At 52.7% G+C, this 20999-nt stretch overlaps 3 protein-coding genes across 13 annotated transcripts in view; 2 read left to right on the top strand and 1 right to left on the bottom strand.

The window, feature by feature from the left end:
• Window positions 1-2242: 2242 nt before the first annotated feature.
• LOC102095473 (bile salt-activated lipase) lies at window positions 2243-6790 on the top strand. The gene is made up of 11 exons (XM_065035718.1): window positions 2243-2363; window positions 2543-2693; window positions 3009-3131; window positions 3476-3673; window positions 3774-3904; window positions 4170-4277; window positions 4482-4599; window positions 4740-4926; window positions 5480-5683; window positions 5899-6096; window positions 6525-6790. Exons 1-11 carry the CDS (start codon window positions 2298-2300, stop codon window positions 6733-6735), a joined length of 1695 nt encoding a protein of 564 aa, XP_064891790.1. The 5' UTR covers window positions 2243-2297; the 3' UTR covers window positions 6736-6790.
• A 522-nt stretch (window positions 6791-7312) lies between these two features.
• On the top strand, window positions 7313-14909 carry GTF3C5 (general transcription factor IIIC subunit 5). The gene is made up of 11 exons (XM_005512914.4): window positions 7313-7498; window positions 8142-8364; window positions 8587-8785; window positions 9461-9656; window positions 9859-9963; window positions 10475-10589; window positions 11018-11098; window positions 11339-11436; window positions 12060-12142; window positions 12448-12590; window positions 13228-14909. Exons 1-11 carry the CDS (start codon window positions 7361-7363, stop codon window positions 13383-13385), a joined length of 1539 nt encoding a protein of 512 aa, XP_005512971.3. The 5' UTR covers window positions 7313-7360; the 3' UTR covers window positions 13386-14909.
• RALGDS (ral guanine nucleotide dissociation stimulator) overlaps window positions 14139-20999 on the bottom strand; it is a 55841-nt gene continuing 48980 nt past the window's right edge. For 6 of the 11 annotated variants that reach the window (XM_065035695.1, XM_065035696.1, XM_021280042.2 and 3 more), the window contains exons 5-18: window positions 20762-20955; window positions 20254-20375; window positions 19901-20116; window positions 19677-19780; window positions 19247-19331; window positions 18523-18600; window positions 18348-18434; window positions 18048-18080; window positions 17712-17833; window positions 17494-17589; window positions 17137-17338; window positions 16588-16947; window positions 16330-16444; window positions 14139-16133 (exon numbers count right to left, since the gene is read on the bottom strand). In XM_065035695.1, coding sequence (XP_064891767.1) covers window positions 15958-16133; window positions 16330-16444; window positions 16588-16947; window positions 17137-17338; window positions 17494-17589; window positions 17712-17833; window positions 18048-18080; window positions 18348-18434; window positions 18523-18600; window positions 19247-19331; window positions 19677-19780; window positions 19901-20116; window positions 20254-20375; window positions 20762-20955 — 1990 coding nt within the window. In that variant the 3' untranslated portion in view covers window positions 14139-15957. The remainder of the gene's footprint in view (window positions 16134-16329; window positions 16445-16587; window positions 16948-17136; window positions 17339-17493; window positions 17590-17711; window positions 17834-18047; window positions 18081-18347; window positions 18435-18522; window positions 18601-19246; window positions 19332-19676; window positions 19781-19900; window positions 20117-20253; window positions 20376-20761; window positions 20956-20999) is intronic. The other 5 variants (XM_065035697.1, XM_065035693.1, XM_021280043.2 and 2 more) reach the window with 2 other exon arrangements.

Here is a 20999-nt window from a genome sequence, read left to right as displayed (position 1 = left end):
ACTGAAAGGTGCACTTAATCCAGTTAGTGCCGTTTCTCACAATGTAGTAAATAGCTGTGTTGGTTCTGGGATGGAGAGGCAGTGAAATATTTTTTTCTGGTTTGACAGATTCCTCTAGAAGACACATCTTCAAGTTACTATTTTCTTTCTTTTTCATCACTTGAAGATGTCCCCAAACCATTCTGACTTCAGTGTTGTTATAGGATCTGTGCTTTTGAAGCATCAGAGCAGCACTACACGCCTCCTTCATGTACGCCACCTATTTGAGCTGCCACCCTGTTCTGTTTTAATGCTTTTAATTTGGAACAACAGAGGCAGGCACACTTGCGAAACTGCCTGGACAGCAGAAACCTCAGCAGAAGTCCACCTGAGGAAAGGACCTGGTGATGTGGCGATGATGTCTGCACCCCCAGCACACTCCAGGCAGCGTGGGGTGCGGTGAGCCCGGCTTTCTGCAGCTTCCAGCAGCTGGAGCTGAGGGAGAGTGCACAGGAGTTGATGCCAAATGTTCCTGTGACCGCGCTCACCGGACCTGTGCTATCCTGGGTCCAGTTGGTTTTGCCAGAAGAACAATCTGTCACATCTCCCACAAGAAACATCTTCTGTTTTCTCACTGTTGGCCTTCATCTGCACTTGAAAATAAAGTCTCAACTGCATTTCCATCTTGCCTTGTCCCTGTGCTCTGCTGAGCTGCAGAAACTACAGCAGAGCTAATGCAGAGGGTGAAACCTGTTGTGCAGCAAATGCATTTCATAGAAATCAGAGGCCAGTTGCCTGAGGGTTTTCTGTCAGACAGTAGAGGGGACCTCTGTCAGTGTGCAACTGGGTGTAGCTTTGCAGGGGTTTTTACTTCAAATTTTCTTTCCTCAGTGGTGTCACAAGAGTCTTTTATGGTACCAGTATGTGGTTCCAAACCCTGCAGGGAGTTGGGCCCAGAGGTAAAGCAACCCACTGCTCACATGCCTGAGTCCCTTCTCTTCCAAAATCTGGAGCACAAACTTCCATTTTCATGTGTTTCCATGAAGGCCCCAAGTCCGTGTTTGCCACGGGCAGAAAGCAAACCTGATCCTTTCCTCTTTCTTAGGGAGGGATACAACAATCCCCAGGTGACTGGTGAGAACCTCATTGGCCTCAGCAGGGCCTGTCGCTCACACAATGCTATCTTTGTGAACTTTGATGATGAAGAAATCCCAACTAAACCCCTGGATGCTGCTGTACAGACCTGGAAGAAATTGTGCACCAACTCTCTGGATAAAGAGGTGGAGGAAGAGCTGAGGAAGGTACGTGCCTTACTCATAGCTGGGCTGAGGACGATACTGGGGCATGCAGACCTTCTCAATAATTGCTGCAACTACTGCTGGTTTCTCTGAAGGTTTTGTGATTCTGTTTTCTGTTTAACTTGTTAATAGTGAGGTATGGGCCTATGTAATTAGGCCAGGAACTTGAATGCAGGACTTTGAGTTCCACTCTGGTTCAATATCAGCTGCCATTTGTGCCATTAGCTGAATACACACTTGCTTTCTCTGCTCTCTTATCTATCAAATAAAAAGGGCTGCGCTGGCATATTCTGCCAGGGATACAGGAATATTTGGTGTCCTGAACAGCTGCAGCTCCCCTTGAAATGATGGATGGGATAAAAATTTGTCAAGGCATGAGAACATCATGTCAGGACATACCTGAAATGCCAACCGGGGTTCTGGAATTGTCTTCCTTAGAGCTGCCTGTGCTCTGAAAAAGAATTTAGGAGCAAGATGACTTCAAGCCTTCTGACAGGAGTGAAAATGCGGAAATTCTGCAGTGAGTAATTCCTTTCTGCAGCATGTAGTGTGTATTGTTCTCAGTAGCCGATGCACTTCTCAATTGCATTTTGACACCCCCAGTAAATAACAAGTATGGAAGGATGCAGGAAATGGGTCCACAGAGCCAGGCCATTAGTGTGCCATTGCTGGCTGGATCCTTACCACCCAGTCACTGAAATTAAGGATCTGCTGGCATTTTCTGAGTCTTGTCAATCCCCAGTGTGTTACGTGTGCAAGGTTTCTCATTAGCTGCTTATAATATGCTCTAATGCATGGTTTAATATTATTTCAGCATTCTGCACTTGTATGAGGCTTCTCAAGGCTTTATCATTTTTTCTGTTCTCTGAAGTTTGTTAGATAGAGATATTTTCTCAGGTTTGGCTTCCAGCCCACGAAAACAACACCTGCAGGGCTCTCACACAGCGACACACAGACGCATTCCAGGATATATACACGTACAGCTGCAGTTCGGGAAGGGCTCTCCGGTGCACGCTCACCATGGCTCGCTGGGAGATCCTCTGTTTTGCCCTGTGCTCCTACCTCGGGGTGGCGTGGGCTGCAACCGTAAGTACAAAAGCTGTGGGCTTTGCACAAGGGTCCAAGGAGGTGGCTGGAGAAGGGGGCTGCAAATCCATCCATCTGGGGGACTGGCCAGGGCAAAATGTGCAGGTGGGCAACGTGAGAAGCCAGAGACATGAAGGACTGTGCAATGGATTTTCTCTTCTCAATGGTATCACATGCAGCTGGGTGTCGTGTACACCGAGGGTGGTTTTGTGGAAGGCGAAAGTAAAAGATTGGGACTCTTTGGAGACTACATCGACATCTTCAGAGGGATTCCCTTTGCTGCCCCTCCAAGAACTCTGGAAGACCCTCAACCTCATCCTGGCTGGCAGGGTAAGATCCAGCTTTTGGATGCCTTTGGTTTGAGGTTTTCTTCTCACCTCTCTCTTTCTTTAGTCCTTTCTTGACAAGCCCTAAGAGTTGTTGCCTGCTTTCATCTCCTAAGCAGCACCTGCGTCTCCCCTCACCATGTTTCAGGTGTCCCAAGCTAGTTCATACGGAAAAGGGTCCCACTTTGTCACTCCCTCAGACTGGTCCCAGTGGCTGGGTAGGCATTGCTATCCACTGGGCCCACGGAGGAGAGGATGAATGGGCAACCAAAGGATGGAGTTGAAGCCTCTAACTAGGACCTGCTGCCTCTCCTTTCAGGAACACTGAAGGCAAAAGAATACCGAAAGCGCTGCCTGCAGCCGACACTTGCACAAACTGCTGTCCGTGGGAGCGAGGACTGTCTCTACCTGAACATCTGGATCCCTCAAGGCAGGAAACAGGGTATGTGCTTGGCAGAGACCTAGGGAGGAAATTCTCAGTTGCATTTTGTGGCCAAATTACTCTGGAGTTCCTTCAGCAACTGCATCTCAATATTGGGCGGCTGCAGGAGTCGTGATTTGCAGAGGGAAGGGTGGGAGCCACGTCAACCAGTGTCCTGCAGCTGCAGCCTGTTGGGAGTTTCAGCCATTGTACAGAGCGTGGCTTTTCTTGGCCATAAGCTATTGAAAGCATCATGTCTGGTCCTGCCCAGATGGAGTCATGCCCAGCGAGTGGGTACAAAGATTGATGGGCAGCACTTTCCAGCTGTGCTGTGGCTCACACTGCCCTTCTTCCTCTTCTCCCAGTCTCTACCAACCTGCCAGTGATGATCTGGATCTACGGCGGTGCTTTCCTTCTTGGAGGGGCTCAGGGAGCCAACTTTCTCGATAACTACCTCTATGATGGTGAGGAGATCGCTGTGCGGGGCAACGTGATCGTGGTGACCATCAACTATCGTCTGGGGTCCCTTGGCTTCCTGAGCACTGGAGATGCAAACCTGCCAGGTACTGTAGCTGCTGCCCATTCAGGGGACCCTGTCCCGGGTCCCCGGCGTGTCGGCTTTGCTGTGCCCTTGCTCAATGGTGGTTGCTCTCTGTTGCTCAGGGAACTACGGGCTGAAGGACCAGCACATGGCTATTGCCTGGGTGAAGAGGAATATCCGGGCCTTTGGGGGTGACCCAGATAACATCACCATCTTTGGGGAATCAGCCGGTGCTGTCAGTGTCTCCCTGCAGGTGTGTTGTCTTTATTGGTTCCCCTGCAGAAGGCTCATGTCCTACCTTTTGGACTTCTGGTGAAACAGCATTTACTTGCCATGTCCACCTACTCTGCTCTTCACTGTAGGGCTTTTTAATTTGAACTGCTGATGCTGTTCACAGCACGAGAGCCGGCAGCTTCTGCGGGTCAGATGCACAAGCTGTGAAGAGACTGGCCAGGTCTGGCAGGCGCTGGTCTGTTTAGGAGTTAGTACCTGAAACACTTTGTTGTTGTGCACCACAGATGCTGAGCCCAAAGAACGCAGGATTGTTCAAGAGAGCCATCAGCCAGAGCGGTGTCGCTCTGTGCAGCTGGGCCATCCAGAAGGACCCTCTGTCCTGGGCTAAAAAGGTAACGTGCAAGTCTTGCCTAAGGGAATGGGAAAACCAAGACGTGATCCCCTAAAGAACAGCATAACTAGCAAGGGATTTGACAGGAGCCCTGTGGATACATGCCGCTTTAAGATTAAAATAAAACTCTGCCCCAGCAAAGCCAGGAGCAAAGCCTGGCTTTGGGAGGTAATGCTGGGAGGTTTCTCTCTGTCCCCTCCTGCAGATTGGAGAGAAGGTGGGCTGCCGCACGGACAACACCACCGCCTTGGCCAACTGCCTGCGTGTCTCTGACCCCCAAGCCCTGACATCGGCCTACACCCTGCAGCTGGTTAACCTGCCTGGTGAGTCCCCAGGGCTGTCCTGTGGTCCCACACCCACTCAGCCTGTGCTCTCTACAGTTCCTTGAGCCTTGGGATATGCCAAGTCACGCTTCTGTCTTTGCTCAGCTTCTAATGCACTCAGGTTTTGTCTCTTGCTGCAGTTCCCGTGGTTCACACACTCGCCCTCACTCCTGTTGTTGATGGAGACTTCCTCCCAGACATGCCAGAGAACCTCTTTGCCAATGCTGCTGATATCGACTACCTTGCTGGGGTCAACAACATGGATGGACACTTCTTTGCTGGCATTGATATGCCTGCTGTCAACCGCCCACTTGTGAGAATCACTGCGTAAGTGAGGAACGGTCCTAAAACCCTTAACAGGAGGAAACTTCTCTTTAATGTGCCCCAAACTCTGAGGACTCAGAGCTGAGTAGACAGGGCACAACCTCCAAAACAAGATGTCACGCCAAGCCAGGCTGCCTCGGGCATATGCTGCCAAGTCCATGGCCTTCAAGAGAAAGGACCAGCTGGCGGGGAAACCTCCACATTGGCCTTGAAGGTGCTCCTGATCTCAGCACCAGCGACAGGCTTGGCAGCCCTGATGCTTTCTTTCCAGAGCAGGTACATGCCAGGTGTGCTGGGCACCTGCCCCGTAAGGCTCCTCTTTGGGGATGAAAGGAGCTTGTGACCAGTTTGGCCCCAGCCGTTCTGCTGAGAAGCCTGGGAAGCACATGCCCACCATGTGAAACCTGGTCTCACATTCCGGGTTTTTATTCCACCAGGTCATTGCCAATCGCAGGGTTGGATGTGGCCATCAGTGGGGGCTGGGATCCATTTCCATGAGTCCTGCCCCACTGGAAGGTGCCAGTCTTTAATCACTTGATACTACCTGTCTTTTCAGGGATGAGGTCTATAATTTGGTCAGAGGACTCACCGCGGACAGGGGCGAGCGTGGAGCCGCTGAGACGTACAATCTCTACACACAAACGTGGGGCGACAAGCCAGACCAGGAGGTCATGAAGAAGACAGTGGTGGCTTTGGCTACTGATTACATCTTCCTGATTCCTGCGCAGTGGACACTGAATATGCATGTGCAGCATGCCCGGTGAGAAGCTCAGCCCTGGCAGGAGCGCAAAGCCTGCCTGGGGCTGAAATGCTACTTTTCTAGCACAGGGGGCTAAACTGGAAGGAGGCAGCTGTTTTGGTACTGAGTACACACTTAGATGTGGCTCAGACATTCATTATTTCTCTAATCCTGCAGTGTTGTCATGCTAGGAATTTGTTTTAATGCCACTCAGCAAGTCTATTTTATTTCCCCAGGACTGGCAAGACATACAGCTACTTGTTCTCCCAGCCATCCCGAATGCCCGTCTACCCAGGGTGGGTAGGGGCAGACCATGCTGATGACCTGCAGTATGTGTTTGGGAAACCCTTTTCCACTCCCCTGGGCTACTGGCCCAAGTACAGGAGGCTCTCAAGAGCCATGATTGCTTACTGGACCAATTTTGCCAGGACAGGGTGAGTGATTCCACTTCCACATTTGGGGCTCGTGGCAGTGCTCCTGCTGTGAGCCTGGCTCTGTGTCTCCCAGTGGTGTGCTCTGGGTCCTCCTCATCCAGGGAACACCTGGGGACAGCAGAAGCTTTTTCAGAACTTGTGAACTCTGTTTAAACTTAGTTATGATGTTTGTTTCTGAATCCTGGCACTCAGACAGGAGTTAAGTCCCCATCTGCAGGTAGGGCTGATGTGCGTGGGGACCAAGGATGGAGACTCAAGTTGCTCCTATCAGGCAGAATTGTGGTCGCTTGTCCCAATGTCAAACTCTCTCTTTGCACTCCCTTAAAGCCTCACTTGAGCAGACGGAGTTCCTGCTGAACACCACAAACCTTACTGCATCCACAAGCTGCCCTGATAAAACCGCCTAACTGTTTCTTGTGTTTCCCCAGGGATCCCAACACTGGGTACTCAGAGGTGCCTGTTAACTGGCCAGCCTACACCACTGATGGTGGTTATTACCTGGAAATCAACAGCGACCTAAACAAGAACTCTGTGAAGCAGAACCTGAGATCCCAGTACGTGACCTACTGGAACACGGTCTATCAGAATCTGCCGGTGGTTGCCAACGCCTCCCAGACTCTGGAACTGCTGTGGAGCTAAGAAAAAACACCTTTTAAAGACAGTCCCAATTCATTAAAGTCTTGCTTGTAACTGAGCGATTCTGGCTTCTGTCTTTGCTGTGACAAGATTTTCTCCCTGATACTAAGGTCAGGCAACAAGCGACATCCAGTCCCTTGCAAAGCGTGTTCCCTGGCCCATGGCAGAGCAATGTCCTGGTGGAGCTGCTGGCACACGGAGCTGCAGCTCAGGGTTTGTTTGTCCTTGTTGCCTGTGTGACCCCGGGCAGGACAGGCCAAGCCTAAACTGCCTTCTGGATATCCCTGCCTTACCATCAACATCCACACTCATATCAAACAGCTCTTCAATAAGTACAGTGCAATACACACAAGCAAACCTGTTGCCATGACTGCACGGAAACCAGCTCAGAAACTCGAAGGGGAAAGTAACGCCAAGGGGGAGGCTGTTCTGCACTTATGGGCACAAGTGCTGCTTGGCAGGGACCAGGCCGGGCTGGGGAGCTCCGGCTCCGGGGCTGGAAGGGGAGTACGACCGCCCACCGACCTCCATCTCCGCACTCCCCGCTGGCGGAACCGTCGTGCAGCGGAACCTTCGTGCGCGGCCGCGCGGGGCGGCGCCGGAACGGAGCGGAGCGGGGCGGGGAGCGATGGCGGCGGCCGAGCGGGGTTCGGCCGTGCTGGAGCTGCCCCGCACGCCGCGCCTGGTGTGCGTGGAGTACCCGGGGCTGGTGCGGGACGTCGGAGCCATGCTGCGGACGCTGGGAGGAGAGCAGGGGGTGTCGCGGGTGAGCGGGGCCCCGAGGCTGCGAGGGTCTGGGGAGGGCGGCGGTTCCCTGTGGGACCCCCCTGCCGGGGAGCGGGGAAAGGTTCCCCGCAGGCTCCACGCGTGGTTTCGGGGTCGCTGCTGTGCAGGAGCGAGGGGATGGGAGGTGTCGGGCAGGACGGGGGCGGCTGCTCGTCCCCCCGATGTGCTGCTGGTGGAGCGGGGTTCATAGAAGGTCCTGAGCTAGAAGGACCCACACGGATGATGGAGTCCAACTCCTGTCCCTGCACAGGACACCCCACAGCTCACACCGTGTGTCTGAGGATGTTGTCCAGTCTCTTCTTGAGCACTGTCAGGCTTGGAGCTGTGACACCTCCCTGGGGAGCCTGTTCAGTGTCCAGCACCCTTGGGTGAAGAACCTTTTCCTCATGTCCAACTGACCCTCCCCTGGCTCATCTTCCCGCTGCTCCCTTGGGTTCTGTCGCTGGTCACTAAAGAGACGAGCTCATCCCTGCTCCTCCTGCTCCCCGAGGTGCTGTGAGGGGAAGCCCCATGGTTGAGGGTGTGGGGTCATGGGCTGGTGCCAAACAGATTCCAGGGGAGACGGGCTGTGTGGGTGTGATGTTAATGATGCTAATGGATCCTGTGCCCACCGTCGCCGACAGATCTACGCAGACCCTACCAAAAGGCTGGAGCTGTATTTCCGCCCCAAGGACCCTTACTGCCATCCCGTCTGCGCCAATCGCTTCCCCACCTCCACCATGCTGCTCAAGGTCAAGAGGAGGACCAAGAAGAAGAAGCAGCTGGACAGCGGAGAAGAAATCCAGCCAGAAGTCCAGTTTGAAATGGAGATTGTTGGGACTGTCACCACCGTTTACAAATTTCAAGGTAATACTTGGGTTTGTGTCCACGTGGCTTAAAGGTGAGTGTGTCTGATGGGAAAGTGAAGCGTGTCCTAAGAATTTACAACTGGAAGGACAATCAAGTCTCCTTGCTGTATAAGCCTTTACATAAACTTACCAGACTCCTGCTTCTGCAAGTTGAGTGTTGTGAGAAATACTGTGGTATTCACAATGAACTTCACAATGTTTTAACTTTTGTTTCTCGCAGGAATGTCAGATTTCCAGTACCTGGCGATGCACTCTGGTCCTGATGGCAAACAAACCTCCATGTATGACAAAGTCCTGATGCTCAAGCCAGAGAAGGAAGAGTTTTTCAATGGAGAATTACCTCTCTACATCCCACCCCCAATTTTCTCACGACTGGACACTCCCGTTGACTATTTTTATCGGCCGGATATACAACACCGGTTAGTGCCTTTTCTCATTATGTAGGAAATAGCTGTGTTCATTCTGGAATGGAGAGGCAGTGAGACAGTTTGCTGCTTTGTTATATACTTCTGCGTGGGGTGCGGTGAGCCCGGCTTTCTGCAGCTTCCAGCAGCTGGAGCTGAGGGAGAGTGCACAGGAGTTGATGCCAAACGTTCCTGTGACCGCGCTCACCGGACCTGTGCTATCCTGGCCCCAGTTGGTTTTGCCAGAAGTACAATCTGTCAGATCTCCCACAAGAAACATCTTTTGTTTTCTCACTGTAGTCCTTCATTGGCACTTTTTTTTTCCTTTTAAAAAAAAGCAAGTTCTTATTTCTAGATTGAACTCATACCTGTGTTTCTATCTTGCCTTGTCCCTGTACCCTGCTGATCTGCAATAACTACAGCAACTGGGTGTAGCTTTGCAGGGATTTTTTTTAATTTAAATTTTCTTTCCTCAGTGGTGTCACAAGAGTCTTTTATGGTACCAGTATGTGGTTCCAAACCCTGCAGGGAGTTGGGCCCGGAGGTAAAGCAACCCACTGCTCACATGGCTGAGTCCCTTCTCTTCCAAAATCTGGAGCACAAACTTCCATTTTCATGTGTTTCCATGAAGGCCCCAAGTCCGTGTTTGCCACGGGCAGAAAGCAAACCCGATCCTTTCCTCTTTCTTAGGGAGGGATACAACAATCCCCAGGTGACTGGTGAGAACCTCATTGGCCTCAGCAGGGCCCGTCGCTCACACAATGCTATCTTTGTGAACTTTGATGATGAAGAAATCCCAACTAAACCCCTGGATGCTGCTGTACAGACCTGGAAGAAGTTGTGCACCAACTCTGTGGATAAAAAGGTGGAGGAAGAGCTGAGGAAGGTACGTGCCTTATTTCTGACTTGAGCTCTGTACTGCAGCGTGCTGTGTAGGAAAAAACTGCCTCTAGTTCTTATATTGCTGTTCTGGTAGCTCATACTAAGGGCCAAAGGCCCAAATACAGAAGAAAGTCCACTTTGAAAGCTGAACTGCTGTTAGTAACCCACTTCCTACTGTTCCCATAGTTGTTTCCTTACTATTTTAGCTCTTTGAAGTCCGTCCTGTCTGGTCTCGGAATGCAGTAAAAGCCAATATCAGTGTCCACCCAGACAAGCTGAAACTTCTGTTGCCGTATTTGGCCTATTACATGGTGAGTCTGTATGTGCCTGCGGGGGCTGCGGGGAGGCAGAGCAAGGGAGTATCAGCTGAGAGTTCTGGTCCTTCACCGTTTCTGAGGTCCTGGCACTAAGTACCAGGGCTTAATGTTATGTAAAGAGGAGGAGGGAAGAAAAGCCTTGTTTTTAAACAGAAGTTAAAACCATGAAGGATTCAGTAACTGTTCACACCATTGGTTCTACTCTGCTTTGCAAGTCAGTCGGAGACTCAAGTTGACTGTTCATCTGGCAATGGCAGCAGAATTTTTCCATATGAGCACTTGATTGTGACCTTGCAAGTTAGTTTGTAAAAGCACACAAATATTTGTGCTTTGATGCATTGATTGTCCAAGTTTCAGTATATAAACACTGGTGTGGCAGGTGAGGAAAGAGCTGGTAAACGAAATAATCTTTGGGAATGAGGGGAAATGCTAGAGTTATTTTAAGAACCTCTGCAACATTGTACGGGTTTTTTGTAACCATCTCCTCCCATGTGTGTTTATGCAGTTAACAGGTCCTTGGAGAAGCTTATGGGTTAGGTTTGGCTATGACCCCAGAAAACACCCTGAAGCAAAGATTTATCAAGTGCTGGACTTCCGAATTCGCTGTGGAATGAAATATGGTAAAAGGGCCCAACCCCCAGAGATGCTCTCTCTGCTTTCTGGTTAATCCTGGTAGTACTTTTTACTTGTTTTTCAAACTCTTTCTACCATATTTCTGCTCTGATGAAGATGACACCTTTTGAGCTCATTCTTACTGTATTTCTTCCGTTAACTCCTGTAATACTTTGTTTCATAGTATGTGTCTTTGCTCATTTGGCACATCCCACACTCAGTGGACAGCTGGCTGACTTTTCTCCCACATGTGTTCCAAGCCCAGGTGGGGTTTTGTTGATCTGACACTTCTCCTCTCCTCGCCTTGCTAAAGTCACCCAGCCCAGGGACCCGCCAGCCCTTCACACACCGGCCCAGCGCTTCTGTCACTCAGGCAGGGATGTTCCGCAGGGTGCTGGCCCTCGCTTCATTATTGGTTTTATTTTTTCACCTCTAGGTTACGCCTCCAACGACATGCCTGTGAAAGCAAAACGCAGCACGTATAACTACAGTCTGCCCATCACTGTCAAGAAGCCAGGTACGCTGTGCCTGCAGAAGGGCTGGCTGGCTCTTCTTTGTTCACCCCATCCCCACAGGGTTGTCTGTGTTCTAGCTGAGCCAAAACTGGAGCTTTATTTCTGGCTATAATGTAGTGCTGCTGTTTAGTGAGTAGAAGTGTTGTGAGAACCTTGGATGCATGTCTAGCTGAGGCACAGTACCTGTTGGCAGACACAGGATGAAAGATGTCCCTTATTATGACTCTTTTTTTGTCTTTCAGTAAGTCATACAGTCAGCGTACATGATCTGAAACAGGGGCTTGGTACGTCTGGTGCATCCGGTGCAAAAAAGTCTGCCTCCAGCATGTATAAACTGAAGGTGAGCATTGCTCCCTTTTACCAGAATCTCAGTCAAAAACAGGGTGTTTCCTGTTTTGTCAGTCATTAAGGGGACAGTTGTGAGTGGATGTCCTCAGGGTTACCTGGGAAGCCACTAGTTGTACATGTCGCTGCAGAACTTCACCTGCTGTGCACTAAATGGATTTCTTACCTGCTGCAAGATGGGATTGGTGCTCTCAGCCCTGGTCTTAGGCCTGATGAGCATTTTATTTCAATTGATAAAACAGTTACTTTATGGACAGTGAAGTTAAAAAAATCACTGTGTGTTTATCAGGTCGTCCTGCAAAATCCAGCAAGGCAAAATAAATATTTAAACAGGAGTCTTTTATTCTTCTCTTTTTGCTCGAATTAAGCCTATGGAGGAACAGAGCTGCAGTGTAAAGACATGAAGCGTGTTCTCTGCAGAGTTGTGCTGTCGTGACTATGGATGCCGTGAAATTTTGCCGCAGTCCTCATTCAGCTTTACCTTTTGCCCTGTGCAGACCTATGTTGGAAGTGCCTTGTTCTTGAATCAGCCCACCAGAAGTCCTTTTCAGTTATGCCAGAGTTGCCCCGTCACACCATAAAATGCACATTAATCCTTTCCTTCCTTCCTCCTCTTAGGAATCTGTCTACATTTTCCAAGAAGGAGCCTTACCCCCTTATCGGCAGATGTTCTACCAGCTCTGTGACTTGAACGTGGAAAGGTACGGCACGCTGGCAGCTGAGTCTTCTGCTAGAGCTAGATTTCATAGTATGTTGTTTAGATCCAGTCCATTCCCTTCTCCTCTCTCTCCTTGACCAGAAACTTAAGAGGTGTTGAGCTTCTGAATAAAAATAGAACAGATTTTTCACACCTGAACTTCATTCCCCATGTGATAATTACCTGAATAACCACATATGCTATTCCAGCTCAGCGTAGTAAAATGGAAGCAAGCCATAGTCTGTCTCACTTGAAGCCTACACTTGAGTGTAGAAGGCTAACATCTCCTTCTCTTCTGCTGCTTTTTAGCCTACAGAAAATTATCCATCGGAATGATGGCACAGAGTCAGAATGCACAGAGCGGGATGGGTGGTGCCTTCCAAAGACCAGTGATGATCTGCGAGACAGCATGTCCCTGATGATAAAGCAGATAATCAGATCTGCAAGACCTGGTAAGGATGCTTCAAAGCATACTACTGCCTTCCCGATGGCGTTGAGACATTGTGGGTTGAATAAGGATGTTGCAGTCAGCACTGCAGCAGTAGTGTTCCTGTGTTTGCCTCCTCCTTTATGCCACATCTGGCATTCTTTATGTTCTAGTGCATTACAGCACATGACCTGGGGCTGTTGTCCTGCAGCATCAACATGGCTTGGGACTAGGAAGGGCTGGGATAAAGGTTTTCGGTTCCATCTTCCACAGCTTTCAGGTTTTAGATGTTTTTGCTCAGTGATTATCAAGCTCTTATTCTTACTGATGTACCTGTTGGTGGCATTTTACTTTTTTTTGATGTTATTAATTGAACAAGAAGTAAGGAAATTATTTTTGCATGATGCTGGGGCCAAGCAGTATCCCCGTGAATTAGATCAGACTCAGCCAGGAGAGGAAGCACCGCCCTGCAGAGCTGCTGGTGTTCCTGGAGTATGGGAACACGTTGCTTTGGGCTTGATCCAGTTCTGCTAAGATGTGCAGCATGAGCTGTGCCCCTCTGACTTCTGTCTTCTCTCACTTGTTTTATGAACTCTGCTGCAAACGCCCCCAGGTTTCACTGAGAGGAGGCATCACAGTGTCTGTCTTTCTTCCCAATTAAGCTCTTTTCTCAAGTACAACAAGCAGCGAAGATGGCAAAGAGCAGCTGACATACGACTCTGGAGAGGATGAGGATGACGAAGAGGAGGAGGAAGAGGACTTCAAGCCTTCTGATGGGAGTGAAAATGAAATGGAGACAGAAATTCTGGACTATGTGTGAACTCGGTGAGCAGTCTGGCTGCTGTTGGATGGAATCATCTCTGCTCGCGTTCCTCGAGTGCTGAGGGTTCAGCAGCAACTTGTACTAAGATGCCGACAATCTCTCTGCACAGGCTGCCGTGCCTGCTGGTGGCTGCCATTCTGGATGTTTGGGAGCTCTTGCTTACATTTTCATAATTCCTGGCTAATAAACCCTCAAGCAAGCTCAACAAACTGCTGAGAAAGAGCCCAGAATCCAAGCCAGCTGTTACTACACCAGAAAAGAGGAGAAATTGCATTCCCAAATCTCTCCCTGTGTAGGCTTGACCCTGTGTAAGATAGGAAAGGTGCTGAGGTGCTGGAGAAACACTCCCGTGCTCCTGGAGTCCCTGAGGCAGGTGCTGCCCTTTTGCTGGCCTAAGGGGAGTGAAAATTGTGCCATGACTTCAGCATTGGGACTCGCTGGTGATCTTGGAAACAAAGCCAGCAGGAAAACCCACTTTCTGGCAGTGAATAATTCCCACATTTATGCAGCAGGACAGTGTGCTGGTCCCACAACTCCCAGGTTCAAATGAACACGGTTCATTTGAAAATCAAACACTGGTATCTTAGTTCAAACACAGAACAAAGCTCCGCTCAGCTGAGTTAATGTAAGGTACAAACAATAAACCAAGTGCTGCCTCCTCCACAGCCAGCTCCGCTCCTTTTTCTCCAGGAACACGCCAGAATTTTGGGGAAGGAGTTCAGGATGACCCCCGCCCTGGGGGCAGAGACATTTGAGCATCAGTATTTTATTGCAAAGACTAATTACATTGCTGTGTACAAGTCACACCGGGCGGTGTGCTCCTTCATTGAAGTGGTACAAAATACATATGGTACAGCCGGTCCCTCTGGTGACACTGGGCTGCTGGGGGACACTGGTGGGAGGGGAAGGGAAGGTGCGGGCAGGAGCTGGCAGGTATGAAGCAGAGGGAAGACCCTGGGGTGCTGGAAAACAAAGGCAGGCGCTGGGCTTTGGGCAGGGGGGAGGCAGGAGGCTGCCCCTGCGTCAGGGAGCCAGGGGCTCCCATCATGTGCAGTGATGGGTGATGCCGCCCGAGGGGACACGGGGCTGGGAGATCCCCAGGTGCCACCCAGGCCCTTCTCCTGGAGCTGGGGAAGGTGCTGCACTCACCTGGCAGCACAGCACCCACAGACAGGGAACAGAAAGGAACAAAGCGCTTAAAAAAAAACAACAGATGGAACCAGAAGCAAAAAAAGGTCCCCCTTCGGTTAGTGTTTCCTACAATGATTAAAACAAGTATCTCTGCTGCTGCTCGGGTGAGTAGTGGTATAGGAGGAAGGGAGGGGGTGGCCGGTGGGGTCTGTGCCCCACGAGCACAACAGAGTGATGCTGCTGCTGCCAATGTCCCTCCCAGCAGCGTTAAACACCAGGGTGGGGAGTGGAGAGGGACTGGGCTGCAGGGCAGGGGGAGGCTGGATTAGTAAAATGTACAAGTTCGTCTCTTCTATTTACAACCAATAAATATTGAAAAAAAAAAAAAAATCAGTAAACTTTGTTTTATACAAAAAAAAGTCTCATTGCTGCTTCTCCCATGGTCAGTGTTTGAAAAAGTCTGGTTAAAGCCCAAGGTGAGTGGCACTTTCTGCGGGTCAGGCAGTGGCACCTGGAGCACCCTGAGCTCTCTGGCTCCTCGCCTGCCCAGCAGACCCGAAGTCTCTGTTTGCACAAGTTCGGACAGAAATTCGCTCTCCTCCTCCTCGTTACGCTGGCAGCGCTGGGGGCATAGGGAGGCGTGCAAAGCTTCCCCCACCAGCAGAAGAGACACTGGCGTTTGATCTTTGGTGCAGGTTTGAACACGGGCCGGCGAAGTCCAGCTGGAGGATGTGCTGGATTGGGGAGAGGAGCGAGACCATGCAGGCTTCCATGCAGGCTTCCAGTCGTCGAGAGCACGAGGCACCAGCTCCATCACAACACAGACACAGCACCTTCCACGGGGCTCCGAGCACAGGGCTGCGTCTTCTCCGTGGCTTCTCCCAGGGGAAGGACGGGCAGAGACGTGGCGGTGGTGATGCCGGTTATCCCCCGGAGGAAGGATGGAGAGGTACAACAATGCTGGGAGCTGGGAAAGCCGGGAACAGGAGTGCCCCATGGGCAGCACAGCTCAAGTGGGAGAGGCGATGACTCGTGCTCTGCTCCTTGCAAACTGCCCCTCTGCATGTCACTGCTCCCCGGCTCCCTGGGACACAAGGCACCTACGGCAGAGGCGGGCTCCAGCTCTGGGCTGGCTGGTGGCTGGACTAGTGTCACACCGTGGAAGGTTAAAAAGAGAAAAGAGAGATATCCCCTCCGCTGCCTTCCTGTGTAGAGAAAAACACCTGATTGAAACGGGAGCTTGTGCAGAGAGAGGCAGAGGTTGACACAGGTTGCCAAAGCACCCCGGCTCTCCGTGCAGGAGGAGATGCACGGCTGTCCCCCGCGGGGCAGGGTCGCTCCTCTCGCCAGGCCGGGTGGCACAAGGACCGGCCACAGCTGAGCACAGAGCAGCCTGTCCCCAAGGCCCCGTCGGTGATGGGTGGCAGTGGGGCTGAGGCTAGAAGATGCCCTTGGCGATCTTCAGGCCTTTCTGCTTCATCCTGGGCAGGGTGGAGCTGGAGCCGTGCTTGATCTTCACCCCCTTGGAGAAGCCTCGCTTCTTCAGCACGAAGTCGTAGTTGGCAGCGGAGTTCATGGCGTAGAAGACATTGGCGTTGTCAGGGATCTTCAGCTCTGGAAGTGACCAAGGATGGGGTCAGTCAGGCACCCGTTCCCCAAAAAGGGTCCTGAGTGGAGCTGCGAGTTGTACCCAGGTGCTGGGACCCCTCTGCTATCACCTCCCAGCCCAGCTCCAACCCAGTGCTGCCCAGGCTGGATGACCAGCCAGGGCTTAAGCCCCCAGGAAAGCCCCCTGCACCCCAGCACACACCTCTCTCCTCTGAGATGATCTGAACAAGCTCATAGTCTTCAGGCCGGTCTCCATCCAAGTTGTGTTTGGCCATGGCTTTGCGAATAACAACTGGGGTCTTATCCTGGCTTGTCACCTGTGAGCACAGAGCATTATTAACTGTAGGAATGCAAAACACTCAAGCCTCCCACCACCGTCTCCTCCCCAAACGGGCCATGCCCACAGCTGAGCAGGACAAGCCACCCTTCCGTGGTGTCACTGCGGGTGTCCCGTGCTAACCAGGATGCTCTTGTACATGTTGCCGTTGTCCACGGCCAGGCTGACGCGGATGATGCAGCAGTCGTCGACTTGCTGGTTGTAGAGGGGCAGCGAGAGGGAGGAGTAGCTGGAGATGCCGGAGACCGAGCGCTTGTGGGTGCGGGAGGCCGTCACCGGCGTGGAGGAGACAGAAGAGGATGAGGCACTGCTGGAGCCTGAGCCAATACCCGACGTGTCCAGGGAGGAGAGAGAGGTGGATTCCCAGAACTGGAGGGCAGGGAGGAGAGGGGATGCGGAGGACACAGTGGTTTTAGCTTCTCCGTCGGCCACAGACGGGGCGTACCAGCGCTGGGGGAGGGAGGCCAGAGGGATCTCACTGACCTGTGACAATGGGGGACCGACACAACTACAGCCACCGGAGGCACAAGAGCCCCGCCACGCTGCTGGAGCAGCAAAGGGCAGGGGCCTCCCCAGCTGCAGTGGGTCAGAAACAGCCCCCAGGGACCCCCAACCCACACCCCCCAGCCACACCTGCCTCTGGAGGCCCCAACCCTGTGAGCTGCCCCGTACCTTCTTCTCCTGGCAGTCAGGGGACTCGGGAATGAAGCTGATGTTGATCTCCTCCACGTCGGAGCTGCTGGAGCCGGCGGAGGTGACGCTCACCGAGTCGGTGGTGTCCCCGCTGCACAGGTACTGCCCGCACTTGAGCTGGTCGAAGGATTTTGAGTGGGAGCTGCCGCTGGCGCAGGGCTCAGAGCTGGGCGGCTGCCGGCTGCCAGGGGACATGTGGAGCAGGTGAGAATCGAGCAGAGCGAGGGTGCGTTCGGCTGCCAGGACAGTGGCCACCCCAGCTCCATCCCCGCAATGCTCAGCTGGTGTCACTCCACACTGGCCCCACCTCCTCCCCACATCCCACCAGGGACTCACTCGCTCCATCGCTTGATGATGCCCGTGTTCTTCTTTGCTTTCAACGTGTTGCTGGCTGACTCTGAGAGCGGCTCGATCTCACACGACAGCCCATAGCTGGGAGGGGAGAGAAGAGGGTTTGAGCTCTCCGAACTGCCGCGGGGAGCACTGTGCTGGAGGGGATGAGCGGTGGGGCCTCCCAGTGCCCCGGCAGCAGCACAGCCCTGGACCCCGCTCACCTCTCAGCCTCGCTGAGCCGCTCCAGGCCGTGGAACCAGTCCACAAACTGGTCCTCCCGTGTGAAACTGTAGTTGTTGCAGGCTGACTGAAGCAGCTTGATCTGGGCAATGACTTCAAACTCCTGCAGCGAACAGAGACCATGAGACCAGATCTGTTTGCCAGCCCCACGCACAGGGACAGATACGAATAACCAGAATCCTCCTCCCCAAAAACTAAGAACGTGACAGCAAAAAAGGAGAGGGATTAACCCCAAAGTGATCAGCACAGCCTGGGCTTGCATCAAGTCAGCCTCCTCCCTCCACCCTGTTGTGCTGCTGCCAGGGCAAAGCTCTCACCTTCCTTCTCTTCTCAAAGTTGATCAGCCCACCCTGGAAAAGAAGGAGCCAAATGTCAGTGTGGAGAAAAAACATGGCTCCCATAGCTCCCTGCCCCCCAGCTCACTGTCACTGCCGTGCGGGTGTCCCTGCTGAGGGACAGTGGGACAGCGGCCCACGGCCACGGGCTGATAGAAGTGGATGCACAGGGTGCAGTGTCCAATATAGGACACACGGGGCACCAGCCCTCCATTTATCAGCCCAGGCTCTGGGGCGGCTGCGTGGAGGAAGGAGAGGGAGGATAGAAATGGAGCTACATACATCCAGGTAATCCTTCATGGCAGTGTCGAGCATCACCAGGTCTGTGAGGAAGGTGCCAAGGTAGGGGATGGTGCCCTGCATCACACCCTGTGGGGACAGGACGGTCAGCAGAGGGTGGGTACCAGCCCTGGCAGATGCTGGTGGGGGGACATGGGGATGGCTGTGCCAGACTCACCATCTCTCGCTGCTGCTGCTGCCGCTTCTGAGCCCTCTTCGGGTTGATCTCCAAGGTGGCAAATTTGGATGTGCCCTCCTAGATGGTGGGGAGAGGTGTGGATCAGTGCAGGTGGGAAACTGCACTAATAGATGAGCTAAAATTCACCCCTGTTTTTATTGCCACAAGTTTCCTTGTAGAGAGGAAGAGGAGGAAATCACAGCTGAGCTTTTTCAGGGCTAACAGGGGAGAGGCTTAGTGAACAGGAACTGCTGCTCCCATTTCCAGCTCTGTATAAATAGCTCCTCAATGGGATGTTTTGTAGCCTCTTGCGTTTTGTGTCCTCCCAGCCCCCAAACTGGAGCTAGGTTGGAAGCTGTGGAGATGATGCTCCGTGCAGAAGGACTTTTTTCTGCAGAAAGACTTTGACGAAACCTACAGCCCCACCTGAAATCAAAAGGACTTTATACCGAATGCAGCTGCCTCTGGGGAGAAGCTGTCACCTGGTGCACTGGATCCTATCCCACTGCTAATCTCTGCTTGCTAAATTGCTCTGCTATCTTCAGGCAACGACAACTTTTGGGCGGAGAAGCAAAAAGCCCAGCCTTGTCTGAAACCCCTGCCTGCAACCCCAGCAGCGCTGCCAGGGCTTGAACCTGGTGGCTGGAACAACGTGGAAACTTCTGCCAGCATCAGCCCGAGCTCCCTGCCAGAGACAGGAGGATGTGGGTCCACTTCCCCGTACCTTGATGAGCAGCTCCCGGCTCAGCGAGTGGTTGTTGTCATCAGAGAAGATCTCAGAGAGCTCGTGGAAAGTGCGGATGCTCTCCCTGCTCGGGGAGAGACATGGAGACAAGTCAGCAATACTGCCACGGTAGGTTCTCCTCCTTACCCAAAGGACTCTGCAATGCTCACAGCTCTAGCAGGGCCTTGCTTTTTGGGGGCTATTCCAGGTTATTTTGCATGGGAAGGAGGAAGAGGTGATGGAGCTTTTATTTCCTCACCTTCCTCAGGTCCCTGACACCTTATGCTGGCCCCTGGGTTTTGGGCACTCCCCAAGAGGCAATGCTGGAGCTGAGATGATCCCATCTACACATTCGAGGGTCACAGACACAGCCCAGCCTGCCCCTTGAGCCCTCCCCACGGCCGCAGGAGCCCAGCAAGGTGCTGCTTACCGCAGGACCTCGTCCCAGGTCTTCTTCAGCCGGTGAATGGCGTTGCACTGCAGAGCCGAGAGGATGGCTCGGAGGGAGGAGAAGTTCTTCAGGATGCGGCACTCCTGGGGGCAGACAAGGAGACGACAGGACTCAGCGCCAAAGAAAGCCCAGGATCTGATGGGATTCTCACACTGCAAAACCTCAGCCCTTTGCCGAGGTGGGAGGTGAGCAAGCTGTCCTACCCGAGCCACTTCAATCCACCGCTCCACCACCTTGGCCCGCTGCTGTGGCTTCAGGGACCGGTCTCCAAGACACGTGACAATGACACAGTTGGCCACGCTATTGAACTGTGAGACCGTGGCACGGATGGTGGGTGCCAGGTGCTCTTTGCCCTTCTTGTCTCGCTGGGACCAGATACAGCCTAGGCAGTGGTAAGGCACCACTTTCTTAAACAGCTCCTGGAAGATAAAGGGATGGAGATGGGTCTCTGTGGGGTCCCTGGGAAGGGAACAGATCAGGGGGAAAAGATGGATGGGAAGGAACAAGCCTGTGCCCAGAGCAGCAGGTGGGCAGAGCGCTGTTGAATGATACTCACAGCATCCATCAGCGTGAACTGTTCTGCCACCATCTCTGGGGAGAAGGAGAGGAAATCTGGCTTCCCATCCCCAACCCCGTTCTCCTCCACCAGCTGGAAGGTGCAGCCACCGTGGTCCACAGCTGTGAGAGATGGTACAAAGCTGAGCCCCGCGGAGCTGCGGTGAGCCACACCGACCCACGCCAGCCCCCGCGGGCACCCACGTCCCACCTCCCAGGCTCTTAATTCCCATCTGGCTTCACGCCTCGAGAAACGAGGCTCAGATAAAAGGATAGTCATCTTAAACCTGGACACAAGCATCTGCAGAGGATTAAAGGCAGATTAGTTAATCCATTTAGAAATCCCACTTCTGGTTCAGTTGGATTAGCTTTCTGTTGTACCTCCATGTAAATGCAGGGTTTATGGGGGTTCAGTGACCCAAGATTTTGGAAACCCTCGATGCCAACCAGTAGCACTCTCTCCACCTGCAGCCCCAAACGAGCCCCTGAAAGTGGAGGGAGGATCCCACCTTCCCCCTCGGACTCGCTCTGCTCTTGCTGCTGGAATTGGGCCAGCAGGATGCGGGCTCTGCGCTCCAGGTCTGAGCCGGGGATGTTGTGGTGCACGTAGGAGATGAGCTGCTTGAGGCAGGCGAAGTCCGGGGGCTTGCGGAAGTCCTCTGAGTACTGGTCCAGCCAGGCACCCAGGATGGAGGAGATGGTGCTGCGGGGAGGAGGGAAACACAGGCAAGCCTCCGTGAGAACTGT

Source organism: Columba livia, chromosome 19 (assembly GCF_036013475.1).
Source record: "Columba livia isolate bColLiv1 breed racing homer chromosome 19, bColLiv1.pat.W.v2, whole genome shotgun sequence".
Taxonomy (NCBI): domain Eukaryota; kingdom Metazoa; phylum Chordata; class Aves; order Columbiformes; family Columbidae; genus Columba; species Columba livia.
The sequence above is the reverse complement of the archived record's forward strand: the minus strand, read 5'-3'. Positions and strand labels throughout refer to the sequence as shown.

Coding starts and splice junctions, on each gene's coding strand:
- LOC102095473 (XM_065035718.1), top strand. CDS start 2,298: ATGGCTCGCTGGGAGATCCTCTGTTTTGCCCTGTGCTCCTACCTCGGG. Junction 3,132..3,475: donor CCCTCAAGGCAGGAAACAGG/GTATGTGCTTGG, acceptor CTCTTCTCCCAG/TCTCTACCAACCTGCCAGTG. Junction 3,905..4,169: donor CTGTCAGTGTCTCCCTGCAG/GTGTGTTGTCTT, acceptor TGTGCACCACAG/ATGCTGAGCCCAAAGAACGC.
- GTF3C5 (XM_005512914.4), top strand. CDS start 7,361: ATGGCGGCGGCCGAGCGGGGTTCGGCCGTGCTGGAGCTGCCCCGCACG. Junction 10,590..11,017: donor TCGCTGTGGAATGAAATATG/GTAAAAGGGCCC, acceptor TTTCACCTCTAG/GTTACGCCTCCAACGACATG. Junction 12,143..12,447: donor TGTGACTTGAACGTGGAAAG/GTACGGCACGCT, acceptor GCTGCTTTTTAG/CCTACAGAAAATTATCCATC.